The 26,526-nt window shown below is 47.2% G+C and overlaps 4 protein-coding genes across 4 annotated transcripts; 1 reads left to right on the top strand and 3 right to left on the bottom strand.

Moving 5' to 3' along the window:
* Nucleotides 1-1,361: 1,361 nt before the first annotated feature.
* LOC120956018 (uncharacterized) lies at nucleotides 1,362-11,810 on the top strand. The gene is made up of 2 exons (XM_040377370.2): nucleotides 1,362-4,460; nucleotides 10,516-11,810. The coding sequence occupies exons 1-2, from the start codon at nucleotides 2,274-2,276 to the stop codon at nucleotides 11,224-11,226; spliced, it is 2,898 nt and encodes a 965-aa protein (XP_040233304.2). The 5' UTR covers nucleotides 1,362-2,273; the 3' UTR covers nucleotides 11,227-11,810.
* Nucleotides 5,760-10,498, bottom strand: LOC120956019 (uncharacterized). The gene is made up of 3 exons (XM_040377371.2): nucleotides 8,692-10,498; nucleotides 8,232-8,626; nucleotides 5,760-8,136 (listed from the first exon to the last, which is right to left on the bottom strand). Exons 1-3 carry the CDS (start codon nucleotides 9,930-9,932, stop codon nucleotides 7,331-7,333), a joined length of 2,442 nt encoding a protein of 813 aa, XP_040233305.2. The 5' UTR covers nucleotides 9,933-10,498; the 3' UTR covers nucleotides 5,760-7,330.
* Nucleotides 11,811-12,025: 215 nt separating the features above from the next.
* On the bottom strand, nucleotides 12,026-16,227 carry LOC120958748 (CD2 antigen cytoplasmic tail-binding protein 2 homolog). The gene is made up of 2 exons (XM_040381749.2): nucleotides 15,812-16,227; nucleotides 12,026-15,740 (listed from the first exon to the last, which is right to left on the bottom strand). The coding sequence occupies exons 1-2, from the start codon at nucleotides 15,952-15,954 to the stop codon at nucleotides 14,792-14,794; spliced, it is 1,092 nt and encodes a 363-aa protein (XP_040237683.2). The 5' UTR covers nucleotides 15,955-16,227; the 3' UTR covers nucleotides 12,026-14,791.
* Nucleotides 16,228-18,174: 1,947 nt separating this feature from the next.
* LOC120955438 (UDP-xylose and UDP-N-acetylglucosamine transporter) lies at nucleotides 18,175-24,178 on the bottom strand. Its single transcript, XM_040376312.2, has 2 exons — nucleotides 22,979-24,178; nucleotides 18,175-19,681 (listed from the first exon to the last, which is right to left on the bottom strand). The coding sequence occupies exons 1-2, from the start codon at nucleotides 23,062-23,064 to the stop codon at nucleotides 18,754-18,756; spliced, it is 1,014 nt and encodes a 337-aa protein (XP_040232246.2). The 5' UTR covers nucleotides 23,065-24,178; the 3' UTR covers nucleotides 18,175-18,753.
* Nucleotides 24,179-26,526: the final 2,348 nt, after the last annotated feature.

Raw genomic sequence — 26,526 nt, 5'->3', positions numbered from 1 at the left:
ATGCCACAAGTTCAATCAAATCGTGTCCATTTTCGTTCAAAATACGCGACAAAATATGTAAAAAATGATTAAAAAGCATAAAACGCTAGCTCTGTTTAAAAAAATAGTCTTACGAAGCATAAAACCTTCAATGTTGCGGTTCAATTTGCAACGGTCAGTTACGATCGCTGAACCAGCGCGTCTAAACACATCACCGCTCCAAATCGGTGCGATTTTCCCTCGCTAGCGACCGTTTTTGAAAGGCGTTTCGAGGGTTTTTGAGGGTTCAAGTTGGTCGCCAAAAAGCTCGCGCGAGTGTGCGATTGTGCTGGTGGACAAAATGAAATGGTGAAAAATATAAACTACACACCAACATTCCACCTCCACCTCCCCCTCATTGACCCCACGGGCTCCTTCATTTAATATGTGTACCATACTAGCATCCATAGGGGCCGGATCACGTTGCCGAGCTATGCTGCAAGTCAGGCTACCGTATATTTTAGACAGCAGCCGCTAACAAGGAGCTTGAGCACCTTCCGCATCGATCTGCAGCAAAACGTGCAGAGCCACACGGGGAGCTAGAGCTCAATATCAAAGCTCACCCAATAATACTTACGGAACATTGGCCCTGGTTCTTGCATGATCGGCAGATCAGCTGCACGAGGGTGTGGGAGCATGGGCGTGCTCTGATGCCAAAAGCCGTTGACCATTTTTCACCTAGACCGTCATTCCAAAAACTGCCGAACGATCACAACATACCTGTCCTCTCTCTTCTAAAACATCTCCTGAAACATCAACGTAATTGTGCCACAGCAATTCATTTTGTTTTCCTGAAAGGTGAAGAAGAGGTTTGAAGAAGTTTTCCTGAAAGGTGAACTCCTTGTTAATCGAATGCTTAAGATCAAGTAATTTTTGTAACTTACCCGCCGCCGGATGTTTTGCATGGCCCCATTTTCACGCTGCTCTCTCTCTCTCTCTCTCTCTCTCTCTCTCATTCTCTCTCTCTCATTATCTCTCTCTCATTCTCTCTCTCTCTCATTCTCTCTCTCTCTCTCTCTCTCTCTCTATCTCTCTATCTATCTCTCTCTATCTATCTATCTATCTATCTCTATCATCTCTTATTCTCGATCCAAGCATACGTTTCCTCTCTTTCGATTGATGCATACGTCTAACTCTTCCCTCTAAAACATTCTGTCTCTCTCTTTTCTTTCGGCTAATCTCTCCTCTTTCTTCTCAATTCACGCATATCCCAATTTTTTGTCGCTTTCCTTGATTGTCTCTCTTCTCTCTCACTTTCGATCCATACACCCATGTTCTATTGATTATCATACAAAAATTTTTCATCAAAATTGATTCACGTCAGTTCCACGATTTTTTTTACGCGTCCACGTGCGCGAAAGAGATGGCACGACACAACGAGCGAGAACATACACACCTCGAAAATGAGCGAGATGCAGCGATGCTTGAACGTCAAAACCACTCGCACTTGTTGTACGGGCCCTGATCGCCCTGCCCGTACCAACACCACTTTGGGTCCGCTTTCTGCTTCGAGCCGTTGAACATAACGCTCGCGCATACACACGCAAAAACAACGGGAAGCAGAGCGAAGGCACAATTTGTGGTGTCCCGCTTGTCTTTGGGTCGACATCCACGGTCCGTGCCGCTCTAAAAGGTTCTGCCGCGTAGCGAAGAATGCTGGCCCGGGTTCTAAGGGAAGAGTGCTAAACTCCCTTTGGCATCTGCGGGCTTAACCACGGGAGTTGCGCATCTTTCCAGGACAGTGTTTGTGGTGTATCGGTACGCGCGCGCGCGCGCCTTTTTGTATGGAAATGTGCGTAAATTTGTGTGTCCTCCTCAAGTGAAATTCGTCTAGTGTGTGAAACTCTTGAGCAATACATGCAGAAACAGTAAAAGACTCTCCGAAAATGTCCGTAAAGAGGCTTTAACTCCCGTCCCTTTACGCTACCACCTAGTACGTCGTGTGTTGTGTTGTGTGAGTGTGCGTTCGAAATGGTGTAGTGCGCGCGTATGTGTGGTGTATGTATGGTGTATGTGCAGCAATGTGTGAGTGAGTGTGTGCATTCGTACGTTTCGTATGCAACGGGGAAAGCGTAACAACATCGCAGCTGGCGTGGAAGAAGAAAAGGGAAAGAGATAGGCCAGCGAAGAAAGAAGCAGGCAAAAAGGAACGTTAGGGCGCTGCGTTTTCCCAGCACACACACTCACAGGGGGGTGCAAGCGCATTTGTCCAAAAAGGGCGCCTTTCTTCAGCAAGCATCCTGTCCGTGAGTCGGATGGAAGAAGTTCAGCAGCAGCAGCAGTCGGCGTTGCGGCCATCCTTTCCCCCGGTGGCGGCGGTGAAATGGGTGCAAGATCTCGGACCATCGGCAGCGGACGGGCTGCCGCCCGACGGTGGGCAATCGTTTGGCCAGGACAGTGGCTACACGTCCTACCAGGCCACCACGCCGAACAACACGTTTAACCTGTCCTCGCGCCACGGCATCTCGTCCGTAACGCTGGCCACGATCGAAGAGGCCGGCGAGCACGACTGCAGCATGAACGATACGGGCGGCGGCAGTCCGACGGGTGCGATCAACCTCACGCCCAAGACGGCCGCCAGCATGGTGCTGCTGTCGAACATTCATATAAACACGCCGAAAAGCACGGACCGGGCGAAGCGCATCCGCCGACCGATCGCGTTCGATTACGACGGGTCCGGCGGCAGCTGCTCGTCCTCCTTTCTTGCACCGACCACCCCGGAACGGCTACCCGGGCTGTCCCGGTCGGTCTCGTTCGAGCTGCCGGAAACGCCGCTCCGCACCGGGAACCGCTCCGCCAGCCAGCCGAGCAGCCAGCTCACGCCGCACAAAGCGCGAGGCGGCTCGCTCAAGCGCAAACACTCCACCTTCCGCGAGAAACTGTACTCCGATGGGGACGGCGTGTCGCTGCCGGCGGACGAGAACGATCCGCGCGATCTGAACGACTCGCTCGATGCGGACTGCCGCCGGCTGGAGGACATCTCGCCCATCCTCAACGTGAAGCGCCGCAAGCACCAGGACCGCGGCATCGAGGATCTGATGCGCTCCAGCACGCCGAAAACGGCCAGCTCGCAGCCAACGTTTCTGCAGGTGGGGGCGGCTGCAGGGCGCAACCCGCCCCTCGGCGCGAAGCGAACGTTCCGCAAGTTTCAAAGCTTCAGCCCGAGCAAAATGCAGCCGAACGCAACGCGGCCACTGCTGCGGCAAAATGCGATCCGCGCGCTCGAGCACACGCCGGAAAAGCGGAAGGAGCAGCGCGTGCTCGCTGAAATCCATCCCCAGCCGGCGGTGGCGGACGCCGTGCTGCCACCGCTCGATCTGGCCGCCCTGCTCGACGCACCGATACTGGGCGAGCCGTCGCGGCAGCTGGAGCAAACCGTCACCACCGTACCCTCGTTGGATGACTTCAGCCTGACGCCGTCCAAGGCGAACCTGATCGACCTTGAACTGATGGCACCGGCCGCCGATGGTCCGTTCGCGACCGACGACTACCTGGTGCGGCACGCGTCCAACTTTTCCTACGCACCGACCCTCAACTCCATCCTGGAGGAATCGCCGATCAAGGCGGCGGCGGCCTACCTGCCCGGCAAGCTGCCGCTACCGAAAACGCCACCCTCGGTGACCAAGTCCGGCCGCAAGCTTAAACGGCTCGGCACGAACGGCGGATCAGCGTCCTCGTGCGCATCCAGCCCTGCCCGGAGCGTGCGCTCGCTTTCCTCGCGCCACAGCGCACGGGCCTCCGTTTCGCCGAAGGCGACGCGCCGCCTGCACGGTGCCCAACCGCACAACTGTCGCCTGAAAACGGCCCAACCGTACAGCTTCTGTGGCTGCGAGTACATTAACATACTGCACCAGCTGAGCATGCGCAATCCGGACGCGCTCGAGACGCTGCTCGACTACCTGGCCGATACGGATCTGGTGCAGGTGGTGCGCGTGTCCCGCGGCTGGAAAGCGATCATCCAGAATCACAAGAAGAGCTGGAGGCGGCTGCAGCGCTTCCTCAAGCAGCAGGAGGAACACAAGGAAAACTGTCATGGCAGTCGGTGGGAGAATGGGTCGTTCGCGACGAGCCTGAACGCCGGCAGTTCCCAGCTGGGCACCGCACTGCCCGAGCTGCTGAGCGGAACTTTTGGCAAGGATAGCAATGCAGGAGGCACACTGGGAATGGTGGAGGATGCTGCTGCCGTTCCGGTACCGCCGCCCGTTCCGGCCGCTGACGCGAACGCAGCGCCAAAGCGGCTACCGTTTAAGGTGTGCAACTCGCTCGATAACAGTCAGGCGAGCGCGGGCAACGCATCGTTTGCGCATGGTTCGTTTGCGAACGTTTCCGGGCTGGAGCAGAGCCGCCGGCGGTCGTCCTTCGCGGCGCGTGCATCGACCAGTGTTGCCGCGCAGTCGCCACCGGTTAGCCCCTCGATGCGCAAGTTTGTCACAAACCAGAAGGTAAGTGTTGAGCAATTCATTCTTTACCTTTAAATTATGCTTTCTGATGGTAATGGTTCAGCTAAATCTGTTGGATCATATTTATCTTTTTTGTTCAGTATTTAACCATTTACATTAAGTTTCTAAATCTGTTTATTCATGTCGCTGCTTGTGAGAATCTTTTTTTTTCTCGTCCTATTTACTTATATTTTTGTTTAATTAATTTATAACAATCATGGTCTTCGTAAGTGGTTTACTTATTCTCTTAAAACCAGATATCCTCATTTTATGATTAGCAATCTTCACTCATTTTTTATGTGTTTAAGGGCATATTGGTAGATCCTTTGGCAGTTGAGGTCAATTTATAAGTGCTATCTATTGGGCAGAAATTTTAATTATGCCTTGCAAACTCAACCCTCAAATGGTAATTTGCTTATTTTTCATAATAGTAAAATTACAAATATTACAAAATTATACTTTATTTCAAATTGATCTTTTTTTTAAACCATACTTTGTATCAAAGTGTAAAAATTCACTTCACTTCTGTGCTATTTTATAAAACACGACGCTTTAATTTGAGTTCTGCTGATTGTATAATTTTAAGTAATTGCACATTTGAAGCCTTGTTAACCAGATTTTTAATACTTATTGCAACGAGATATTCAAATTTAATTTTTCTAGTTTACACTTACATTTTTGGAAAAAGTAAACGAACAATTTATTATTATTATTATCATTGCTAATAAACATATTATTCAATTTATAATAATAATAATAATAATAATAATATTATTATTATTATTATTATTATTATTAATATTATTATTATTGTCATCATTATTATTATTATTAATTATAATTATTTATTTTTTTATCCAAAACTTGCTTTTATGATTCTTTTACTTCAATTGATATGTCTATTCTGTGTAATATTTACAAAATTGCTGAAACGAATGATATTATATTTTAATTATTCGCGAAAGAATGGCGAGGTCGCTCTATTTGGAGTACAAAGTCATTGAAAAGATGTCGTATTGCATACCTTTAGGCGTTTGACAAGGCTTTTTTTAAACAATAATAATAATAATAATAATAATAATAATAATAATAATAATAATAATAATAATAATAATAATAATAATAAGAATAATAATAATAATAATAATAATAATAATAATAATAATAATAATAATAATAATAATAATAATAGTAATAGTAATAGTAATAATAATAATTATAAATTATCAAATAAATTGAATCACGAATTGCAAAAGATCACAAAAAAGTGATTAGAAAGGCTATAAGAAAAATGTATAATTGCCCCATGATAGCTCATTAGAGACCAACCGTTCGCAAAAGATTTAATTTGTTGTTGAATGTTGTTAACCCATTCTCAATTTACCTTTACACTGGTCATCCTATAATATCCGCAAATTGTTGCTCAAGACCCTCACTATCATATTTACATGTACCCGTAAAAGGTGTTTGTAGAACGTAGTGGGGGGAAGAAACTATCCAAGAGATATCAATTCGGTTATCTAAGTTCGGACCAGTGCCTGTGATTCCTCTCTCTTGCTGAATTGGGCGCGCGCTGCTACGTCCGTTGAGATCGAATAGATACGCTGCGAAGGCTTAAAATGAAAGTACGACAACTCTAGTTCTGAAATTGAACCATAATCACCCCTTCTATGCCCTCTAAGCCTATGTGTGCCTTATCTGATTCCCACTTCCCGAAAAGCGCACTCGGGGCCGGTTGAGCAAATTTGCGCGCCAGAATCGTCTCGGTCTTGTCGCGGGCTTCTTGTTGGATCTGGAGGGTTTTCTTTCTACCCCCTCAAAAGAACAGAAAATCACATTTACAATCACGCGTGTACCATAAATTATTTACTCGCCCCCTTTGGTGGTTGTGTAGTTTTCTCGGTGGGTTGGTGCTGGAGTTTGTTGCGTGTACGTACGTGTGCTGTGCCCTGTGCTTTCTCATTTGCCGGCTGACACTGTATGTACATAGACGCGCTTCTTTGCGCGCCTCGCAAGAGTCTCGGCAAAATACGCCTACTGTGCGAGCCCGCCACAAAATTGCCCACACTCGGCTCCCCCCCTCGGCTCAACTCTTCCCGCTTGCGTGCTCTTCTGCTGCAGCGCGAGAGAAGAAGCGGTGCACGGATGAGAGGATTCGGCAGAACCCGATGAACCCGCCAAAAGCAGGCGGGAACACACGGGCCCCGGGAAGGATTTTTTACATTTACTGAGCAGAGGAGCCGTTGTTGCTGTTGTTGTTTGGGGGGTGGTGGTGTACTGATTGGGCGTTTGATTTTTGGCGTCGGATTTTTGGCGCACTTCTCTTTGCTGGTTGCGGCGATCCGTTTCGCTTGGGTGAATTTATTTGTTTTGAACCCCCCGGGGGCGCGAGAAGTGCGTATGGCACGCACTAGAAGAAGGTGAAAGAAGAAACATTTGGTAGCAACACCACTCTAAGGGGGCCGCGGACGCCAAAATCGGTCTTGCTTGCGAGGTTTTGGGCGGGTTCGGTTCTGGCGCGCTTTTCCTTCTTTTTTTTTTTTTTTTTTGAATTACCACTGAACGCACTGATTTAGTAATGAGGTGGTGGTGCTTCTTGCACCGTAATTCTTCTTCGGAAATTAAACAATTCGCACACGCCGATGCGTCAACATGCGTGTAACGCAGCGCGATTCGCTGTTTTTGGCATTAATCAAATAGCGCCAGTTGCTTTTTTTTAAAAAATAATAAAAATAATTTAAAACAGTTTATTGGTTTACACAAGAATAAAAAGGAACACGTTTGGTGGATCGAGTAAATGTTTTAGCATCAGTGTGCGCATGCGTATCACAAATGGGCAGGCATTATTTATCACACTTCCCCCCGTTCAACTTTCAAATGAGATCGTTCGGCAGCAGCTGCGTTTCGCCTTCCGCCAGGTGTATGAGCAACGCCTTGTACAGTAGCAGTATGCCGAGCTGCTTGCGCCTTTTCATCGGCCACGACAGACACTTGCCGTAGTAGTCGCCCCGCTTCAGATTCGTCAGGTTCTGCACACCGTACGCATCGATAATGGCCGCCTCGCGCGTGTACGCCTCGGCCGGCATGATGTTGTGGAACACGTGCAGACACACGACACCCTTGCCGGCGGCCCAGATGTCGATGATGCGGTTTAGCTTCGCACTGTCCACTGCCTGCTGCTTGCGTCCCGGCCCCTTCCCGGACTGGCCCCGCTTGCGCAGATTATTTCCTCCCGCCACCACCATGCTTGCTTCGCTGCATTGGAAGATGATTTCTTCCGCCTCGACGGTAAAACCTGCCCCACCCGTCTGCTCCCGGCGGATGTTTTCGCAGCCAGCGCTCTCCCGCTGGTGGTGCAGCTTAATCGCATCGTACAGATGGCAGTACGGGCGGCTGCTTTTACCCTTTCCGACGTAAAACACGGCGCTGAGGAAGCGCTTCCACAGCTCGTGTGCCGCTAGATGGTCCCGCTGGGCGGACAGATTTTCGCTGACGCGCGGATCGAGCAGCAGATAGACGAAGCTCTTCTTCAGGTGTCCCTCGCGCAGGTTGCGCGCCACCTTGGTGGTGGAGCTGGACTGGAATTCGGAAGCCATCTCGTCCTCCAAACTCTGATGGTCTAGGATCGCCTCGAACACATCCTCCTTTCTTACCGTTGCGCCCAGCTCGACGGAGAAAGCTGTGTGGGAAGGGAAAGTGTGTGTGTGTTGGAAAAGGGAAACGTTATTAGAGCTCCCTTTAAATTCCATGCGAAAGCGAAATATGGAATCTTACTTGGCTGAGGGTTTGCTTTGGCTCCATTTACGTTCTCCAATCGTTCTGGATGGCGTCGCAATTTGACCAGCTTTCTTAAGTACAGTTTTTTGGTGCTACTCGTTATCGGGCCGGGTGGTTCACCGAACGTGGTCAGCTCGGCGCGCAGCGCGTCCGTGTCGTAATCAAGCGGAGGTAACGTGACCGCTGTAGAGAGGCTTGTAAGCGACGGATTCCGTCTTGCTGTGGATGGTGGACCCTTTCCCGGGTCGTTTGAAACCGGCTCAGCTATTTCCGATGTTACCTGAATGGTGGGAATGGTGGATGGTGCGGTAATCATTCGCTTTTCCCGAAACACCACACCCGCCTCGTCGTCCGTGTGGATGTATTCTTCGCTTATTTGTACGATGTCCATACTAGAGAGAGAGAAAAATGCACAATTATTTTAAACACTCTTGTTATGATCTTTGCAACAACTTACAATTGTGGTTGAGCCGTAGGAACTATTTCCTCCGGGACATTCTGTTCAATTAATTCCGGAAATTGTTGTGGACACTCTTCCCTTTCCGAAACAACAGTTTCGTCGCTCGTTTTCAACCGTTCCTCCTCTCCGTCCGCGGCAGTTACAAACGTTTCCTCCACCTCGTCCATAAACGATTCCAGCACCGTGCTTTCCGAGAAGCTGTTCAGTATCCGATCGATGTCGTCCAACCGTCGGCTAATGCGGGTTCGCTCCCGCAGTTCCGCTATCTTCTCACGCCAGCACTCGATGAACGATCTTCGCCTGCCCGTCGGTTCACTGTCGCATGTAAAATCCCGCAAATTGCGCTCCGTCAGTTCGAACAAATTGGTCCTGCTCGGCACCTCATGCACCAACCCCTCTTCTCTTCCTAGCTCCTCGGTACTATCGAGCGCTGTTTCCTGTTGCCGCCGCTCTCGGGCAGCGATTGGTTCGCACCCGAGCGACTCATCGTCAACGGTCGGTGCAGTGTTTTCCCGATTAGCAGAAACGTCATCCGTTGGGAAGAGTGTTTTAAACCGATCCTTCCGTCGGTGCGTTATGTTCACGTAGTACGGGCTGGTGGCGTCAAAGTTGTAGTGTAACTTGTTCGGCGTCAGCTTGTGCTCCTCCAGCACCTGCAGGGCGGTTAGTGCGCTGTTTGGGTGCAGCCGGGTAGAGGAAACCGCTGGCAGAAAGCCGGCCACACTCTTCTTGAACCGCATGCTGGGAGACAGAACGGTTTGTTGTTGTTCCTGCTGCTGCTGCTTGATTAGCTGCTTGCGCTTCTGGTCGATCTTTTGCTCGAAGACGTGGTTCTGTATGACCTGCACCACCTCGAAGTGATCGCCATCGATGGCGTGCTGGATCGGCGTACGGTCTTCCTCGTCCAGCAGCTCCACATTGCCGCCCGCCCTCAGCAGCAGCCGCACGATTGCGACCCGTCCGAGGTTGGCCGCTACGTGGAGCGGCGTGAGCATCTGTTCGGCCGCTGGCAGGTTAGCGCTGCCGCCTCGCTGCAGCATCAGCGAGGTGGCCCGCAGCGCAAACGTCTCGTCGTCCGCACCAATGACCAGATGCATCGGTGCGACGCCCTTTTCCGGGAAGATTGTGTTTGGGCTCGCACCGTACTTGTCCAGCACCAGCTGCAGGGCTTCTATGTTGGCATCCTCGATTGCGTCCAGCAGGCACAGCGCCAGATACATTTCGCGTGCCTTCGCCATGGGCGCGTTTTTGTTTAGTGTTGCACCCTTTTGCAGTATTAACTTGCACAAAACGATGAAAAAGCGAACCAGGACAAACGAACCGGGCACAAACAACGCACAAAAATAAAGCGGACCGACCGATGCTACGCTTGCTGCGAGCACGACGATAATGCAATTCAAAATGACGGCAACGGGCGGTGCGTTTATCGGGCATGGATTGAGTTCTGGACGTGTAAATTACGCAGCGCGTGGTCGTTATTATATTTTTTAAGCATTTTTAACCTTTTGCAAGAATTTACATTGTTTGCAGCATAATTTAAGGAATTCGCATGGTGCATTTTGTTACACGCTGCTTCAAAATCTTGTAAAGAAATAACGATCAACGGTTAACACCAATACATCGACAAATATCCCCCGTTTGACAGCTGTTGTTGCAAAGGGAAATTTTTCAAATCAAAAAGGGATATTTTTTAAAAAGCTCGTTACAAAGGGCTGTTGTTCTAATTACTCGAAATTTGTATTACTATGAGCTGCGTATTATTAAAAAATGCGTCTTGAATATAAAATAAATTAATGCTTCTCCCCTTTCTCTCCCTTTTAGATTGCATCCCATCTGAAACAATCGGAACAGCTGCGACCCTGTCCACGGTGCGAGCAGCCGAGCCGTATCATCCTCTCGCGGGCCTCCAAGTCCAGCAAATCTCGCTCCTCCGCCCGGTTCAGTGCGGTCGGAGCACGGCTAGAAAAGTCCTACACGTTACCTGATCCGGAGACAGTCACTGCTTCGGGGCACCGTCACAGCGGCAGTAACAATACTCATTCCTCCACCATCGAAACGGTACGATCGTCGAACCTTTCCACCGATACCATCACCACCACACACCGTAACAACAACCATTATGGTGAACCATCGCCGGAACGGGTACGCAAGAACCTGTTCAACAGTAGCAGCAGCAGCAGCAGCAGCACAACACCCGCAAACACCAGCAGCAGGTGCAACGAACAGCGCATGAAGTTGCGCAGCAGTGGGGCCACCAAGAGCCTGGACTGCTCGTCCACTGCCGCGATGCATCCGGCTGGCGGGGAGGATACGCTCGGTGTGCGTGACTCCAAGTGCGACTATGCCATCTGTAGCGGCGCGTTCTGTGGGTTCCGGTTCTGCATCAAGTGTCTGTGCGAGTATCATCCGGACACGGTGTGCGCTGATTTGGCCGCGAACTCGCCCACCAAAGAGGAGGAGCGCGGACGGCCGAATATGGCCTGCAGCCGGCAGAGTCGCCGCTCGCTGCAGCGTCTGTGCCGGAAGCTGTAGATGAGGAGGAGGAGGAGGAGGAAGAGCGTTGAAGTTGAAGCCCAGTTCTCAAGCGCGTGTGACTCCTTGAGGGAGAAGAGGAGGACGATTTCATTCCGAACAGTTCGTTCCGCGAATCTCTAGCCAGTACGTTTTAATGTGTCTTTATTTCTTTAGTTCGTTGTATTTTGTACTTTGCGCTACTTACTTCACATATCTATTCACTTCTCTTTTACACGGGCGCGTATTGTCCAATTGTTTTCTTTCCTTTCCTTTCTTTTGTGTGTGGGCGCCGCACCTCGAAGCTAGGATTAGTAGCGATGGGGGCCGGCGGAGCTCAGAGCGCAGCTGCAGTAATTTATGTGTTTTCTCTTCTCTATTCGTTACAAACAGTAGGTTTTTACAATCATGTTCATGTTTAGTCGGTAAGCACCAAAACCAAGACCCCAGAAATAAGCAATTCAAAAGTAGCGGAAAGGTGATTAGTAACAGTGCACTGGGCGATCATATTATGTAGCAACTCGTTATCGGAAAGGTGACCACAGGATCATGTATATGGCCATTTCGTTGGCAACACGAGTGTAAACGGAGATTTTTTGAACGAACATGACGATTATTTTAAGTATTATACACAAGCGCACACTCTCACACACACACGCCCATGACCCATGTATCCTGAATCTTTGTCGAATCTTCCCTGCTTAAGCCCCTGCTGAAAGGGACACTGAAAGGGGGACGTAACTGCAACCTAGTGAATGCTCAACGGCTATCAAAAGACACTGATTGTTTAAACTTTGCTTAAGACACTCGAATGTTGCACACACACACACACTCACGCACAAAAGAAAAATGAACCCAGGAAAGGAAGCTCAAAAACACCTTTATTACACTTGCCCATCGTGGACCGGAAAGTGACGCTTTATTATTAGTTTCTTAACTTAAAAAAAATCCCCCAATTCCCCAGTTCAGGCACGAAGCTTTTTTTCCTCTCTCTCTATCCAAATAAGATTAAAATCCTCTATGTGTGTGTGTGTGTTTATGTTTTTGTTTTATTATTTAACTCTTTTGAAAAGGACTGAATTTCGTATCAGGGAATAGTAGCAGTAGTTTGCAAACGGGTAATACCAGCTGCTAGCGAGACAGGCAGGTGTTTCGAATGATAGCGCTATCTGCGCAAAAGGGTGGTGCGCGAGTGTGCTGCCCCATGACTGCATGTAATCTTACAATTTAAGCTAGTAGAACACATCACCCATTTCATACAGTAGCCACAGATAGGAAAGGATGTTAATGCGATAAGTTTTTGATAAACGTCTTTTTTTAAATATATATAAATAAAGGTTCTTGTTGAAAAGCAACACAAAAGACACACACACAATGCGGTTTTTGGGGAAATGTTGAATATCTTTGACAAACTTGAGGCTTATTCCGGGTCAGTTCAACCGATGTTACCAGCATAGTTCAACGCCCGTGAGATGTTTTTCAACAGGACACAGCTGTCACAAACACATTGACAGCTGTTGAAAATCATGTCGCGAGTGTTGAATGATACTGAGAAGCATTGTTGGTTTAAGTCGACTTTGTAATTCTCATAATAACTTTACAAATTCCTACGCTAATTCCAACGCTGCACATTTACATCGGTTCCAGACCCGTTATCAAGTATCGTTCCGAATTCGAATCTGGAACAGATCCAGGTACTGTTTAAAAATAAATAAATAAATCGGGAATTATATCTGGATCGATATGGGTTCATCATCGCTTACAGGGCCGGACCGGTACGAGTACATCACAGGTTCCAGGGCCAGTACGAGTACATAATAGGTTGCAGGACCGATATGGGTTCATAACTGATTCCCAGACCGGTATGTGTTCAAGATAGATTCCGGGACCGATATGGGTTCTATATAGATTTCGGAACCGATATGGGTTCATGATAGGTTCCAGGACCGATATGGGTTCAAGATCAGTTCCTGGACAGATATAGGTTCATGGTGGGTTCCAGAACCGGTATAGGTTCATGATAGGTTCCAGAACCGATATAGGTTCAGTTCCAGGACCGGTAAGGATTCAAGATCAGTTCCTGGACCGATATGGGTTCATGACAGGTTCGAGGGCCGGTATGGGTTCAAGACCAGTTCCTGGACCAATATGGGTTCATGACAGGTTCCAGGACCGGTATGGGTTCATAGTGGATTCCAGGACCGGTATGGGTTTATGATAGATTCCAGAACCGATATAGGCTCAAGATCAGTTCCAGGACCGGTATGGCTTCATTATCGATTCTACGACTGGTATAGATAGGACTGGTCTAGGACTGGTTAAAGATCAGTTCCAGGACCGATATGGATTCATGACAGGTTCCAGAACCGGTATGGGTTCATGACAGGTTCGAGGACCGGTATGGATTCAAGATCAGTTCCATGACCGATATGGGTTCAGTGTGGGTTCCAGGACCGATATGGGTTCATGACAGATTCCAGGACCGATATGGGTTCAAGATCAGTTCCTGGACAGATATAGGTTCATGGTGGGTTCCAGAACCGGTATGGGTTCATGATAGGTTCCAGAACCGATATAGATTCAGTTCCAGGACCGGTATGGGTTCAATACCAGTTCCTGGACCAATATGGGTTCATGACAGATTCCAGGACCGGTATGGGATCATAGTGGATTCCAGGACCGGTATGGATTCATGATAGGTTCCAGAACCGATATAGGCTCAAGATCAGTTCCAGGACCGGTATGGGTTCATTATCGATTCTACGACTGGTATAGATAGGACTGGTCTAGGACTGGTTAAAGATCAGTTCCAGGACCGATATGGATTCATGACAGGTTCCAGAACCGGTATGGGTTCATGACAGGTTCGAGGACCGGCATGGATTCAAGATCAGTTCCATGACCGATATGGGTTCAGTGTGGGTTCCAGGACCGATATGGGTTCATGACAGGTTCCAGGACCGATATGGGTTTAAGATCAGTTCCTGGACCGATATGGGTTCAAGATAGATTCCGGGACCGGTATGGGTTCATGGCAGATTCCACGGCCGATATGGGTTCATGATCGAATCTAGGACCGGTATGGGTACATGATCGATTCTACGACCGGTATAAGCAGTATTGGTTGTGTGCAGTTCTTAAATCGTTATTGGCAACATATTGGTGGCAGGATCAGTATGGGTTTTGGTTTGGTTTTAGGTTTTTGCTGAATTTTAGATCAATTTATAATTTAACACGATTTAATTGGCAAATTTGTGTAGTTTTTATCACGGAAACATTCAAATAAATGTAAGATGTTATCAATTCGTTTTGGAAAGATTCTAAAACAATCTAGAACCGAGTAATTTAACAATACATTATTTCACATTCGTTTGAATTCATCCGTTTGGATTAATTAATTTAAAACTCTATTTCAACATGCCGGTTTCAATTGAACTCACGGATTGAACGGGTTTATGGTTGACAAAAATGGGATGTAAAAATGTGTGTGAGTGTGTGACTTTATTAAGAAGATGTTAGAAGCGCTTAAGCGTAGTTTTGTGGCTTTGTACGTACCCAAAACCCCTCCCCCCCCCCTACCACCGTCCTACAGGTACAGCTCGAAATCGATCCGCGCGGCCGAGTAGAACCGCCCATCCTCATCCTCAACCTTCCGCACGAACGCTCCACCGGTGAACCGGCCCTCCTCGGCAAACTTTTGCATCTGTTCCGTCGTGTACGGGCCGTGTATCGTTTCCGCCTCCTGTTGCTCCTTGTACTCCCACATCAACGGTTTGTCTTTTTCCTCCTCCTCCTCTTCCTCCTTCTTCTCGGTGGAACTGTTCGACCCTTGGGCGATCGCCTCCTTGCCATCACCGCCCGCACCGAGTTTGCTCTGTTCGCGACTGCCGAAATCATCCGCGTACATGTCCAGCTCTTCCCCGGGGCCGGCTGCCGCAGCTGCCTTTCGCTTTTCTGCCTCCGTCACCTTCCGCTTGATCATCTCGAACGTTTCCTCGTACACATCCATGTTGCCGTTGTTGGTCAGTATGTCGTTCGACAGTTCGGTCAGCTTCGTGATCTTGGCGCTCGACTCGTCCGGCGACTTGCCCGCCTTCTTCAGCTTCCAGCGCTGGGCCGTCGTCAGCTTGGCCGTACCCTTGCCCAACCGCTGCAGCGCCCGTTTGACCGTTTCCCGCGGCTCCATCAGCTCCAGCATCTGCTGGTACGTGGCAATGTCATCGAACTTTCCACTGGCCGCCGCCGCCTCACCATCCTCATCGTCCGAATCGCTATCGGCCAGCCCGCGCTGCTCTTCGCCCTTGTCCGGGCGCTCCTTGTAGTTCGGGTCGTTCTTCAGCTTCACCCAGTCGATGTTGTCCAGCCAGTGGTCCTTCACCTCGACCTGCTTCTTCCACAGATAGTGCCCGTCCGCATCGAAGTGGCCCTCCTCCATCTCCTCCTTCATGTTGAACGGCGTGAACTTGGTCTCGCCATCGATGCGGGCCATCCCATCCTCCTCGCCCTGGATCTCATTATCGTCCAGCACGTTGTATCTATGGGGGAGGACAAAGCAAAAATCGATAATAATTATGCAAATTCCCGTTGGCCATCCTGTCACACTTACGGTGCATCATCACCGCTGTCGTCTTCTTCGTCGGAATCGAGCGTGTGCTTGCTGGTGGAGGGTTGATTGTTCTGCTTGTCGCGCACCAAATCGTCCAGATAGTTATCTTCCTCCACCACGTAGCTCGCTTTGCGTTTCGACATGCTGCACTGTGCGATTCACTTTTTTTTGTACAAATTTTCCAGTGGGGATTTTCCTTCCCAGTACACACGAACGTACGCCGCGAAAGCAAGCTTGCTGCTGCTGCTGCCCAGAGTAGAGTGGCCGATCACAACATAAACAAACTGTTTGGCCTGTTTGATGACAGCTGCGACACACTGACAGCATGTACATACTAGTGATGGGTAATCCGGAGCGGAGTCATGGATCAACTACGACTCCGGTGCGCAAAATATGACTCCGACTCCGGATCATAACCGGATTCGACACCGGATAAGTCCGGATCAGTTCGAAGCAATCTGGATGAGTCAGGACGAGTCCGGATCAGTCCGGGTGAGTTCGGATGAGTCCGGATGGGTCGGAATGCGTCTCTAATTCCCAAAATGTCTGTTCATTAGCGTTTAGAAATTTCGGGAGTTCATTTATAGTTGATTGACTTTCAAGTATGGCATCGAATATGTACGATGCAGTATAAAAATTATCTTTCTGTTTCAAATATTTCTTTCTTGTACTAATATTTACCTTTTTTCCTTCAAAATTTAAATAGCCTTTGCACTGCCATCCGAAACTGCTCGCCCGGACTCGACTAGACTTATTCGAACGTTTTCGGAGACCGAACTGGAAAAAAAACCGAATCGAATCGAATTCCAGACCAAATCGAAAACGGATCCGAACTGATCCGAATTGCTTTAAATTGATCCGGATACGGAGTCGATGAGTGCGGAGTTTAAATCCCACTACTAAACCAATCTGAAGCAACTTTGAGTCCAACTCCGATGGGTCTCTCTCTCTCTCTCTCTCTCTCTCTCTCTCTATCTCTATCTCTCTCTCTCTCTCTCTCTCTCTCTCTCTCTCTCTCTCTCTCTCTTATTGGTCTGCTCACGATAGAGCACGTCGGTGTGACATGGCCCGGTCAACAATCATTCTCCAGGATGCTCAGTCCCTGACAGCAGCCTCCCATCCATGTAAACACCCGATTTCCCACAGATCTTGCTTCACCTGGTACAGCCTTCGAGTTCGCTGTGCTCTCCTATACCTTATGCCGAACTGGAGCACCTTCTTCGTGGGGCATGAGTCCGGCAGCCTCATGACATGCCTCGACTATTGTATCCTGTCAGCCTTCGCCACTGTCCGGATGCTTCGTTTGCCGTACAGCTCATCCAGCTCGTGGTTCAATCTTCTCTTCCACGCTCCCTGTTCGAACACCCCGCCAAAGATGGTCCGGAGGATGCGTCACTCAAACACGCCCAGAGCGTTTGCATCCTCCGCTCGGATGGTCCAGGACTCGTGTCCATCAATGTGCGACATATCTCGTATTTCGGGCTGGCTCGAAGTCTTATGGATATCAGTTTTCGGTGAAGCCCATAGTATGCACGTCTCCCCTGCACAATGCGTCTCCGGATGTCGTTGCTGATGTCGTTGTCCGAAATAACGACCTTCCCATGATAGCAATGTCCAGCTACGAATTATTAATTGGTTCCCATCAGTTTTTGGTGGGTTCTTATATTTTTTTGGTGCGTTCCCACGATTTGTTGGCCTTTTCCCAGAATTTTTTGGTCCAATTATTTTGATATCCAATCGAAAAATACCAATAAATTATGGGAACGAACCAAAAATCTATAGGATACGATCAAAAATCGTGGGAACGCACCAAAAAATCATGGGAACTGACCAATAAATCGTGGGAAACCCTGTAATACACTGCTTCTCAGATAGTCTGAGTCTCCGGCAAGCAGGTACTTCGTCTTCGTCGCAGTGATTCTCAATCCAATTCTTACTGCTTCGCGTTTGAGTCGGGTGTACGTCTCATACACCTTCGCTGTTATCCTGCTGATGATGTCGATGTCATCCGCGAAGCCAAGGAACTGAAGAGACCGGTAGAGGATCGTGCCACGGATGTCGTTATCTAGCCCCGTGCTCCGAATGATAACGACTTGCCTCAGAGCCCTGTGAGATTCGAACGATTCCGACGTCAAGTTCGATACTCTCACTTCACCTTCCGATGATGGATACCGGAGTCGGATACGACTCCGGAAAAATGGTATTTACCCATCACAAGTACTGACAGCACGGCAAAACGGTGTCGCTTCCCGGTGAAAAACATACCACAAAGGTGTTTAAAAATTTGAATATGCACTGCATTGCCGTCTCAAAGTGGCATTTAGATCATTCTCGGTGAAATTTTAAATGGCACAGAGGCATCGTATGATTCATCTCTTTATTCCAAAAAAGCAATCCACCGTGCGCCATCAATCATGCTTTCGTGTATTGCACGCACATCAACACACGATGCAACGGCTTTGATTTTCGAACCATTTCCTTTTCGCTTTACAGCTAATCATCATCATCGCCATCATTGGGACGCTATATGTTACAGCTAGGATACAATACTACAATCGTACAAATTGCTTTCGACACTGCTGCCTCGGAAACGTGAGTTTAACCCCTCCAAACTATTAGCTACACCACGAGGTACGCGATATTCCAAGTATCATTCTAAAAAATGGGACCAAAAACTGTTTAGCCTGTGCTTGTATCGTTGTTCAAAAATATCCACAATTCAGTAAGGTAAAAAGGTAGGCTAAGCTATTCGAACAAAAAAACGTAATTTCTAAACCGACCCTCCGACACGACATCATATTGTCCTTATTTCTTCAATTATAGAGTAACCTGTGTTTGTTTTCCATTCTCACTCTCACTATCTCCTTAATTATCCTGATGCTTCCATTGGCCCGCACCATTATCAGCCTCTCACTTTGAGCATTAAGCGTACCCTTTTCGCCTTATTTAACCTTTTTCTTCTCCTCGGCAGGAGCCAAGGCGGACCGCACCTTTCCGACCACCTCGGTGAAGATGATCGTACCAACGAACACCAGTATCGTACCGATCCAGTGCTGCACGGTGAACGGGTTGCTAAAGTACACGATCGAAAACAGCAGCGACACGAACTTGCGCAGCGTCACGACCAGCGTCACCGTCAGCGAGGAGCATTCGGTCGTCAGCACGTACACGGAGCTGATGCACACGTACTGCGTCAGTACGTTGCCCAGCAGGTACAGCCAGGTGATGGGCAGTGACACGCCCAGGGCCGGGATCGTCTGCAGCGGGCTGGCATTGGCGAGCTGCACGTGCTCCCAGATGTTGCCCGCCAGCAGCGCAAAGAAGGGCAGCGGCAGCAGGTGGGTGTAGAACAGGGCCTCCTTCGGGTGCTTGCCGTACCGCTTGTACAGCACCTCCTGGTACAGGCCCATCCGTGCGGACACGAACAGCGCGAGCGTGAGCAGCGCTATGCCGAGCGTCCACCAGAAGAACACCGACATCGGATCCTCGTCCGCCGCGTTCTTCAGCACCTGGGTGCTTTCCACCTTCGTGCCGGACACGATCGTGCAGATCACGATGCCGAGCGTGATCATGCCGACGGACAGATACTTGGAGAAGTCGTACCGCTTCTTCAGGATCAGTATGCCCATCACCATGTTCGCGATCAGCGACCCGGCCCGGAAGATCATGTGCAGCGGCATGGGAATGTTAAAGTCGAACGCATAGTTGTTGCACACGCTCGCGACAAAGAACATCACCACCAGGATGGTGTAGTCCTTCAGCCCGATGCGGGGCCGCACCGTGCCACACTTGGAGGTGAACAGGAATCCTTCGATCGCGATGAACAGAAACTGCAGGAAGGTGATCAGATTGCCCGAACCGGGATCGATTCTGTCGAGGGAGAGAAGAACAGACAACAGTTAATGTATGTTGCAAGAATTTTTTCGTTTCATCTAAAATTACATCGATAAATCATGCTATCAATGTTTTATCTTTTCAGCAGGATTCAATGTTTGTTAAACAGACATATTTGTGAAGTATTTTAACCATGTAATGCAGGTAATCATAGGCACTAAAATAGAAAACCTTATCTTATATGATAAGGGATAACTCATTAATGTCTAGACGTCTCAGATAACCTGTTTTTCGACATTAATTCATAAAAAAACCTAAATGACAGAGCAAACATACATGAGAATCAATAATTTAAAAAGAAGTAAACCAAAACTCGACTAGTCATTGCTCTTTTTCGCAAGGGTTTCATCTTCGTTGTGTAGACACATCTGTTGCCATCAAACCTTAACCCACAGCTTTATCAAATAAAAATATATATTTTTTTAATATTTGCTCATTCATTACGCGATACAGGGGGTTTCAAGACACTTTCCAATGTAAACATTGTTTTTCACCACTTGCAATATGTTAATCGACATCAATATGATATTTCATTTGCATATTCTTCAGCATGAATTTCAACACTTCAACGGTTTATAGCCATCGTTTTTTTCACCGTGGAAGTTGAAGCCACAGCTCATCAAGATATAAACAACATGTTCATAACAAATACTGGTTTTTCCGAGTCAATTTCCAACGTCTACCAACAATTTCCATTGCTTGCAAGATGTTTTCCAACAGTTGTGAAATATTGTATTTGCTTCCAAATAATGTTTCAATTCCTCCACATGATGTTCAACACGTCTCAAGCTGGACTGAGTTTGACAGTTCCTTGTGGTTGGTTGAAAATCATGTGTATTAACTGAAATTTAATTGTGATGAAAATCAAGGTGTTATAAATGACAAGGTGAAGTTGTTCAGAGCAAAATGACATTTCTCGACTTGACATTTCTCTTCCGGGGGCTCCAGTATAAAAATCGGGGAGGGGTGGTGCGGGGTGATGAAATTTGTATGCAGAGAGTGACAGATGTCCCCCACAATGTCGCCCAGCAAAAGCGATAAAAATCAACCTTCTAAATACATTATCCTTGATGAAAATACAAAATTTGACACCTTGGAGGAGGTGATACAGGGGTTTTCAAGTCACGTTCAAATGTAAACATTGTTATTCGCCGCATAAGCATCAAGGTTTTCAACACGACTCAAGTTGGATTGTGTTTGACAGTTCTTTGTTATGTGTTGAAAATAATGTGTAAAAACTAAAATTTCATTTTGAAGCAAACACATCATTTGACAGTTGTTGTAATAAAATATCTTGGAAGCGGTGAATAATTATGAGCACATTAGAAAGTGACTTGCAAAACCCTGTATTAATTTTGAAAATGTTGTACAAATCATGATGAGATGCTGCTTCAAACTAGTGGTAGGAGCTTGGAATCGGACCTACCCGATTCCGATTCCGTGTTCGGAATCAATTCCGGAGCCGATTCCTTTAAGGCATAATGACTCCAGAATTAGAGTTAGCTCCGGAATGTGAATTAGTTCTTGAATTGAAAAAATAAGTTTTAGAAGCGAAATCAGTCCGGGAATCTCCATGAGATGGATCTTTTACAAGTAAATTTTGATTTTGTGCGGTTATCAATAAGTAGTATGATTGGACCCAAACGCCTATTTTTATGGCGATGCCGAAACTGACTCCGTTTGGAGGCCGATTCTAATTTAGGAGTCAATTCCGATTCAACAGCCGATTTCGATTCGGGAACCGATTCCAATTCCAGAGTCGATTCCGGATACGATTCCGACTAAAACTTCATTTTTCCCATCACTACTTCAAACCCCTGGTGAAAAGACGATGGTAACAGACCTTTGAAGAGTTGAAAATCATGCTGAAGAAAATTAAAAAAAAATTATGATTAAAATGAAAAATCAGAGTGATGAGGAATAACTTCTTGCACGTGGTGAAAAACAATGGTTACATTCGAAATTGATTGGGGAAAACCCTGTAAGTTAATAAGAGTAAGAATTCCAAAACCGAAAATTGGTTTCATTTAATGTGCTTAAGTAATATAAAAAGTGTATCGCCAGCCAAATGAAGTTCTAAAACGTCCCACAATTCAACTGCCATTCCCTAGAGCAAATGTATAACTCCATTTTTTATACTTTATTTTTAAAGTAAGAAACATGTAACTAATTAAAAATTGTGCAACGCACATGTTCACATTAAACGGTTTTACTACTTTGGCTCGCATGAGTGCATTAAAAGAGGGCATACAAAAAACGGCGACAATGATTTTTCTGTTTGATAAGGCTGGTTACTATAGTAGCAACACGCACACAACTGCACGCGCGCGTAAACGACAGTTGCGATATTGTGACGTTGCTGATGCGCTAATGATTGGTGCGCACGTTTCACGCGCCAGATAGAGAGAGAGAGAAAGAGAGACAGGGCGAAAGGTGCACAATTGCAGCAATGCACTCAAACCCCATGGCTTGCTGAGATGGGTACGATGTGGCGCATTTGATTGCCATATCATCATTATTTGATATCGCTTTGGTACCAAACGTACTGGATGGATGGCTATGCCTTTTTGTATCGAAGAGTGCCAGCTCCTGTGAAGTTTGTTGAATATTTCTGATTAAAAATAAATGTTTCACCAAACGTTGTTATTTATCCCTCTTTTTTTAAAGCATTTTCCTAATGCAGGAAGCAAAACAGCTTGATGACGTCAGTTGCCATTCTCATCGATGTAAGGGGGATTTAAAAATACCATTACAAACAGATGGATTCAGGGGGCACAATAGTTTTGTGTTTATAAATAAACGGCACCACACACTTTGGGCAAGGTTGTTTCGTTCCGAAGGGCACAAGAGCACATGTGCCGGCAAAAAATTGCCGCATTATCTTTCGCACGCTCCCGCAACCGCTCTTCTCCCTTATCGCTCTGGCGCTGCTGGCAGTTTGGTAGGACCGAGGACAAGATTGCGCGAATTGCTGATAATAACAACAAAAAAGGGAACGATCAAAGAGCGCGTTGAGTATATGAAACAGCTGATACACCACCCACTGGCACACCAAAACACACACACACATATGTGTCAACCACACTGCGAACGATACACGGTTTTCCTCCCTTTGCCATCTTCGCTTATCACACTCGAGCGTTGGGGTGGCGAAGAGGATGATGATGATGACACCGCACAAACTTTACGCGATCGTTCATTCGCGGTTACATAATTTATATTTTTTTTTTGTTTTTTCTTCTCTTACTAATACACGACACCGCATCAACTTACTTAACCAGCAGCTCGAGAAACACCACGTTGCTGCAGCAGCCGACGAACACCAGCGCGATGGCAAGGGCAGCCTTCATGTTTGCCATCGTGTTATTATTATTATTCGGGATTCGGGACGCAAAATTCCAATTCTTGTCCTCTATTAGGTGCTTCTCTCTCTCTCTCCGTTCGGTCCGTTCAAGTTCACCACCAGTTGCAGTACGGCGCGCAAGCACACGCACCCGCTCGCCGTTAACCGTCGCGTTGGAATGAATGCCGAAACCGAATACCGTCGCGGATCGGGGGCCGTCCGTTTGGGTGGCAAATTTCGGCTAGCCGATTCAACGCAGCAAGCCAAAAAAAACTGGTTCGTTAGAGCGGACACCTTCTAAAACCCGCGCGGGCAGCAGTAGTAGGCTGGTGACGTTGCCTTTGGGTCGCTTCCTCCGCCGCCTCCTTCGTTCTGCCGCCGTACGGTGTCGTCCGAGAGCGGTGTTCCTTTCAGTGTTTCTCTCACCCGCTCCCCGTTGCTGGTGTGCACCTGTTCGGCTGTCGATACGGCCGCGTCTTGCGCGTGCCACCAACAAAGAGGAGGTTTGATGTTTCCGAGGGCACACGGATCCGCGTCTGTGTACACACCCTGAGACCGCGATACGTACTGTTCCCACTATCGCAAACGTACCGACCGTCGGGCGTTAGCTAGCGGTCATCATCATCATCATCGTGATTTGCTGGAATTGGAATCTACTCCCTTTGTTGTTTGGCAAATCATGCCCCCGCCGTGTCCCGCGCGGCAGTCAATATTTGATGATGGTAAAGATGAAAGTCACTCTCGTTGAGGGGGGGATGATACGGGTAGGCTGTGGGGGGATGTAGCAGAACAGGGTGCTGGCGGTGATACTTCCTTTCCCAATCGCAACTCCCGCGACGCCCTTTAGTGTTCTCTCTCGCGTTGCCTCAAGCCGGACAAGCAATTAATCAATTTATCACACGGCAAGTTGCCACAAAAGACGCACACACACATAAACAGAAAGAAACAGGAACACAGAGAGCGCACTGTCTAGGAAATGTTGCCCGTTCAAGGCCGTTTCTGTTGCGACCGCGGTGTCCGATTTCTATCGTCGAATTGTACCGCCGCCCGAAAAGGTATAATTTAGTTCAAGCCGACGACACCACGCACACACACACACCCGAGCACCCGACACTGCAGCGTGTTGTTTCGCGTTGGCATTTGTATGTAAATAAACCGCTGTCAACGCGGGGCAGGGGTTGCCACTCTCATTTGTACTGACAGCATTTGGCTGACAGTTTTTGACGGGATGAAACTGGCAAGCGGTGGAATTTAAAATTGCCGTTAAAAGGTGTGCAAAATGCTGATTTATGTTTTTTTTGTGATTTCTAAAGTATTTTATGTAGGCAATATTTTTGTTTTTATTTATTGATTTATACAAAATAATATGTATTTTGTCAAGTGATATGAGTGTGTCAAGCATGAGATATCGCTTGAGTGTATGAACTGTAGAAGCGAGTGCGATAGCGCATTTCGCAAATCCAAGTATCCAAGTAGTTTTACATTACAGTACATATACATCAACCTGAATAGAATAGTCAAAATTTGAATTTTGAAGCACTTTTCAACTTCGTAAAAATTGTCAAAGACATAAAACTTTTCTTATAATACAGTCTTTCCCCGAGTTACGCGAATAATGCGTTCCGGATACATTCGCATAAGACGATTATTATGTTTTTGAGGAAAAATATAGTTTATAAAGGCTACTTGTTGATTACATTGTGTTTGCAGTGTTCTAAAGGAGAAGGAGAATTTTAAGTACTTATTACTTATTTCATACAAAATGTTAAGAAAATTAAATTATGTCTGTCTTTTTGACGATTTCAAACATTCAACGAAAATACAATTTATTTTGCATTCAACAATTGTAGGAGAAAATTGTACTGATTTGATAAAGGAACTGTCAACATTGCAAATTCGCGTAACTCGGCGAAATGTATCTGCCTTTTTGACTTCCCCCTTTGCACAGCAGTCGAAGTCGAGTATGGACATGAGCACTTTCTCGAAATTTGTATTTTCTGAGTTATGGTAATTAGTTTGTATTGGATTTTAAAAACCCTTCTTGAAGTTCACTACAATTTTAACATAATTCAATTAAATGTGTAAGCAAAGTTTGCTATAGGTAGTTCAAATTGAATCATTTATCTGTGAATCCAAATTCAATCTAAATCCTTTCGTGGCTTATTGGTCACACTCATTCGAATAGATAGCTCTTGCTACGGAAGGACGGTCCAGATGGGAATCGATTCTAACCAGCATTGTAGGAGCTGACGCATCTATCAGATAAACCATAGGACCATAGGCTCCCGTTGTATCCTTTCCATTTTTTAATCGTTTCATAGAGTTGGGCTGGCCATCAAATATCAACCAAGATTACCCTTATCAAAATATGTACATGTTGATCTTTTACATAATACGAACGTGTAATATACATAGATCTGAAAGCATTTGGATTCATCCCAAATTTGATCTCAAGAAATTCTGAGTTCATAACAGGTACATTTGAGGATCACAAATAGCTACATCAAACGAAATCTGATAACATCAGAAGTAAAAAACCTTACCATTATTAATTCTTTTTTTAATGTTTCAAACCTTCGACTAGAAATCCCGATGAACTTTTCTGAGCAATCCTTTCTCACAAAAGTAAAGAGCATATAGATCATGTTCCTATCGCGCACCTAAGATCGAGCCAAAACTGCGCACATTTAAAACTCTCACCGCGATCTAAAAAAGCCCACAAAGGCCCATGAACCATGAAATTAACCCACTCCTTCATCGCGACCTGACAAGCCGCAAAGAACGTGCTGCTGCTGCAACAGTAAACACAGGCACCACTTGATAACGCCAAACCGCACACGCTCGACACTTCATCGAACGCCCATTGGCATCAAACCATTGTAGGCAGCGGGTGCGGTGTGTTGCCGTTATCATAAATCAAACAACCCCCCGTCATCCCGGGGAAATTGAGAGCGCGCTGGACTGTTTGGAGGTGCGCGCAGTATGCGGCCAATGTGCACAATTGTGAGAAAAGGGCTTCAAAAACGGTGGCGATCACACAAAGAATAATGTGGTGCTGATGCGTCACTTGCCTACCAACAACAAGGATGATGCAATGAGTAGAATCGAATCGTGCAAGACGCAAGACGAGTCACGGTTCTATAGTTCTCTAGGGAGGGAAAAAGCATGTCAAAGCTTCAATCCACCTACATTGTAGGCGCTTTACCGTCAGTTGCAGGGCGGCAAAGTACAACAGACTTCTGAGGCCTCAAGTCAGTTGCGGGTCTTCGCTGTTGCACCTTCGCACCAATGCCATTGCTCTTCCTCCAACACGAGAGTGCATTTCTTCCTCAGCAGCAACAGCAGCAGGTTGGTGTGGTTTGCACGGAGGAAAACGAAAGTTTCACCAACACGTGCTGTTGGAAAACCGGGTTTGGCCGACGACGACGATCGTCTGCTACTACCGCCACCCTCTTCCGCTGTGCCCGGTTGGGGTCGG

The sequence above is a fragment of the Anopheles coluzzii genome, chromosome 3 (genome assembly GCF_943734685.1).
Source record: "Anopheles coluzzii chromosome 3, AcolN3, whole genome shotgun sequence".
Lineage (NCBI taxonomy): Eukaryota > Metazoa > Arthropoda > Insecta > Diptera > Culicidae > Anopheles > Anopheles coluzzii.
The sequence above is the reverse complement of the archived record's forward strand: the minus strand, read 5'-3'. Positions and strand labels throughout refer to the sequence as shown.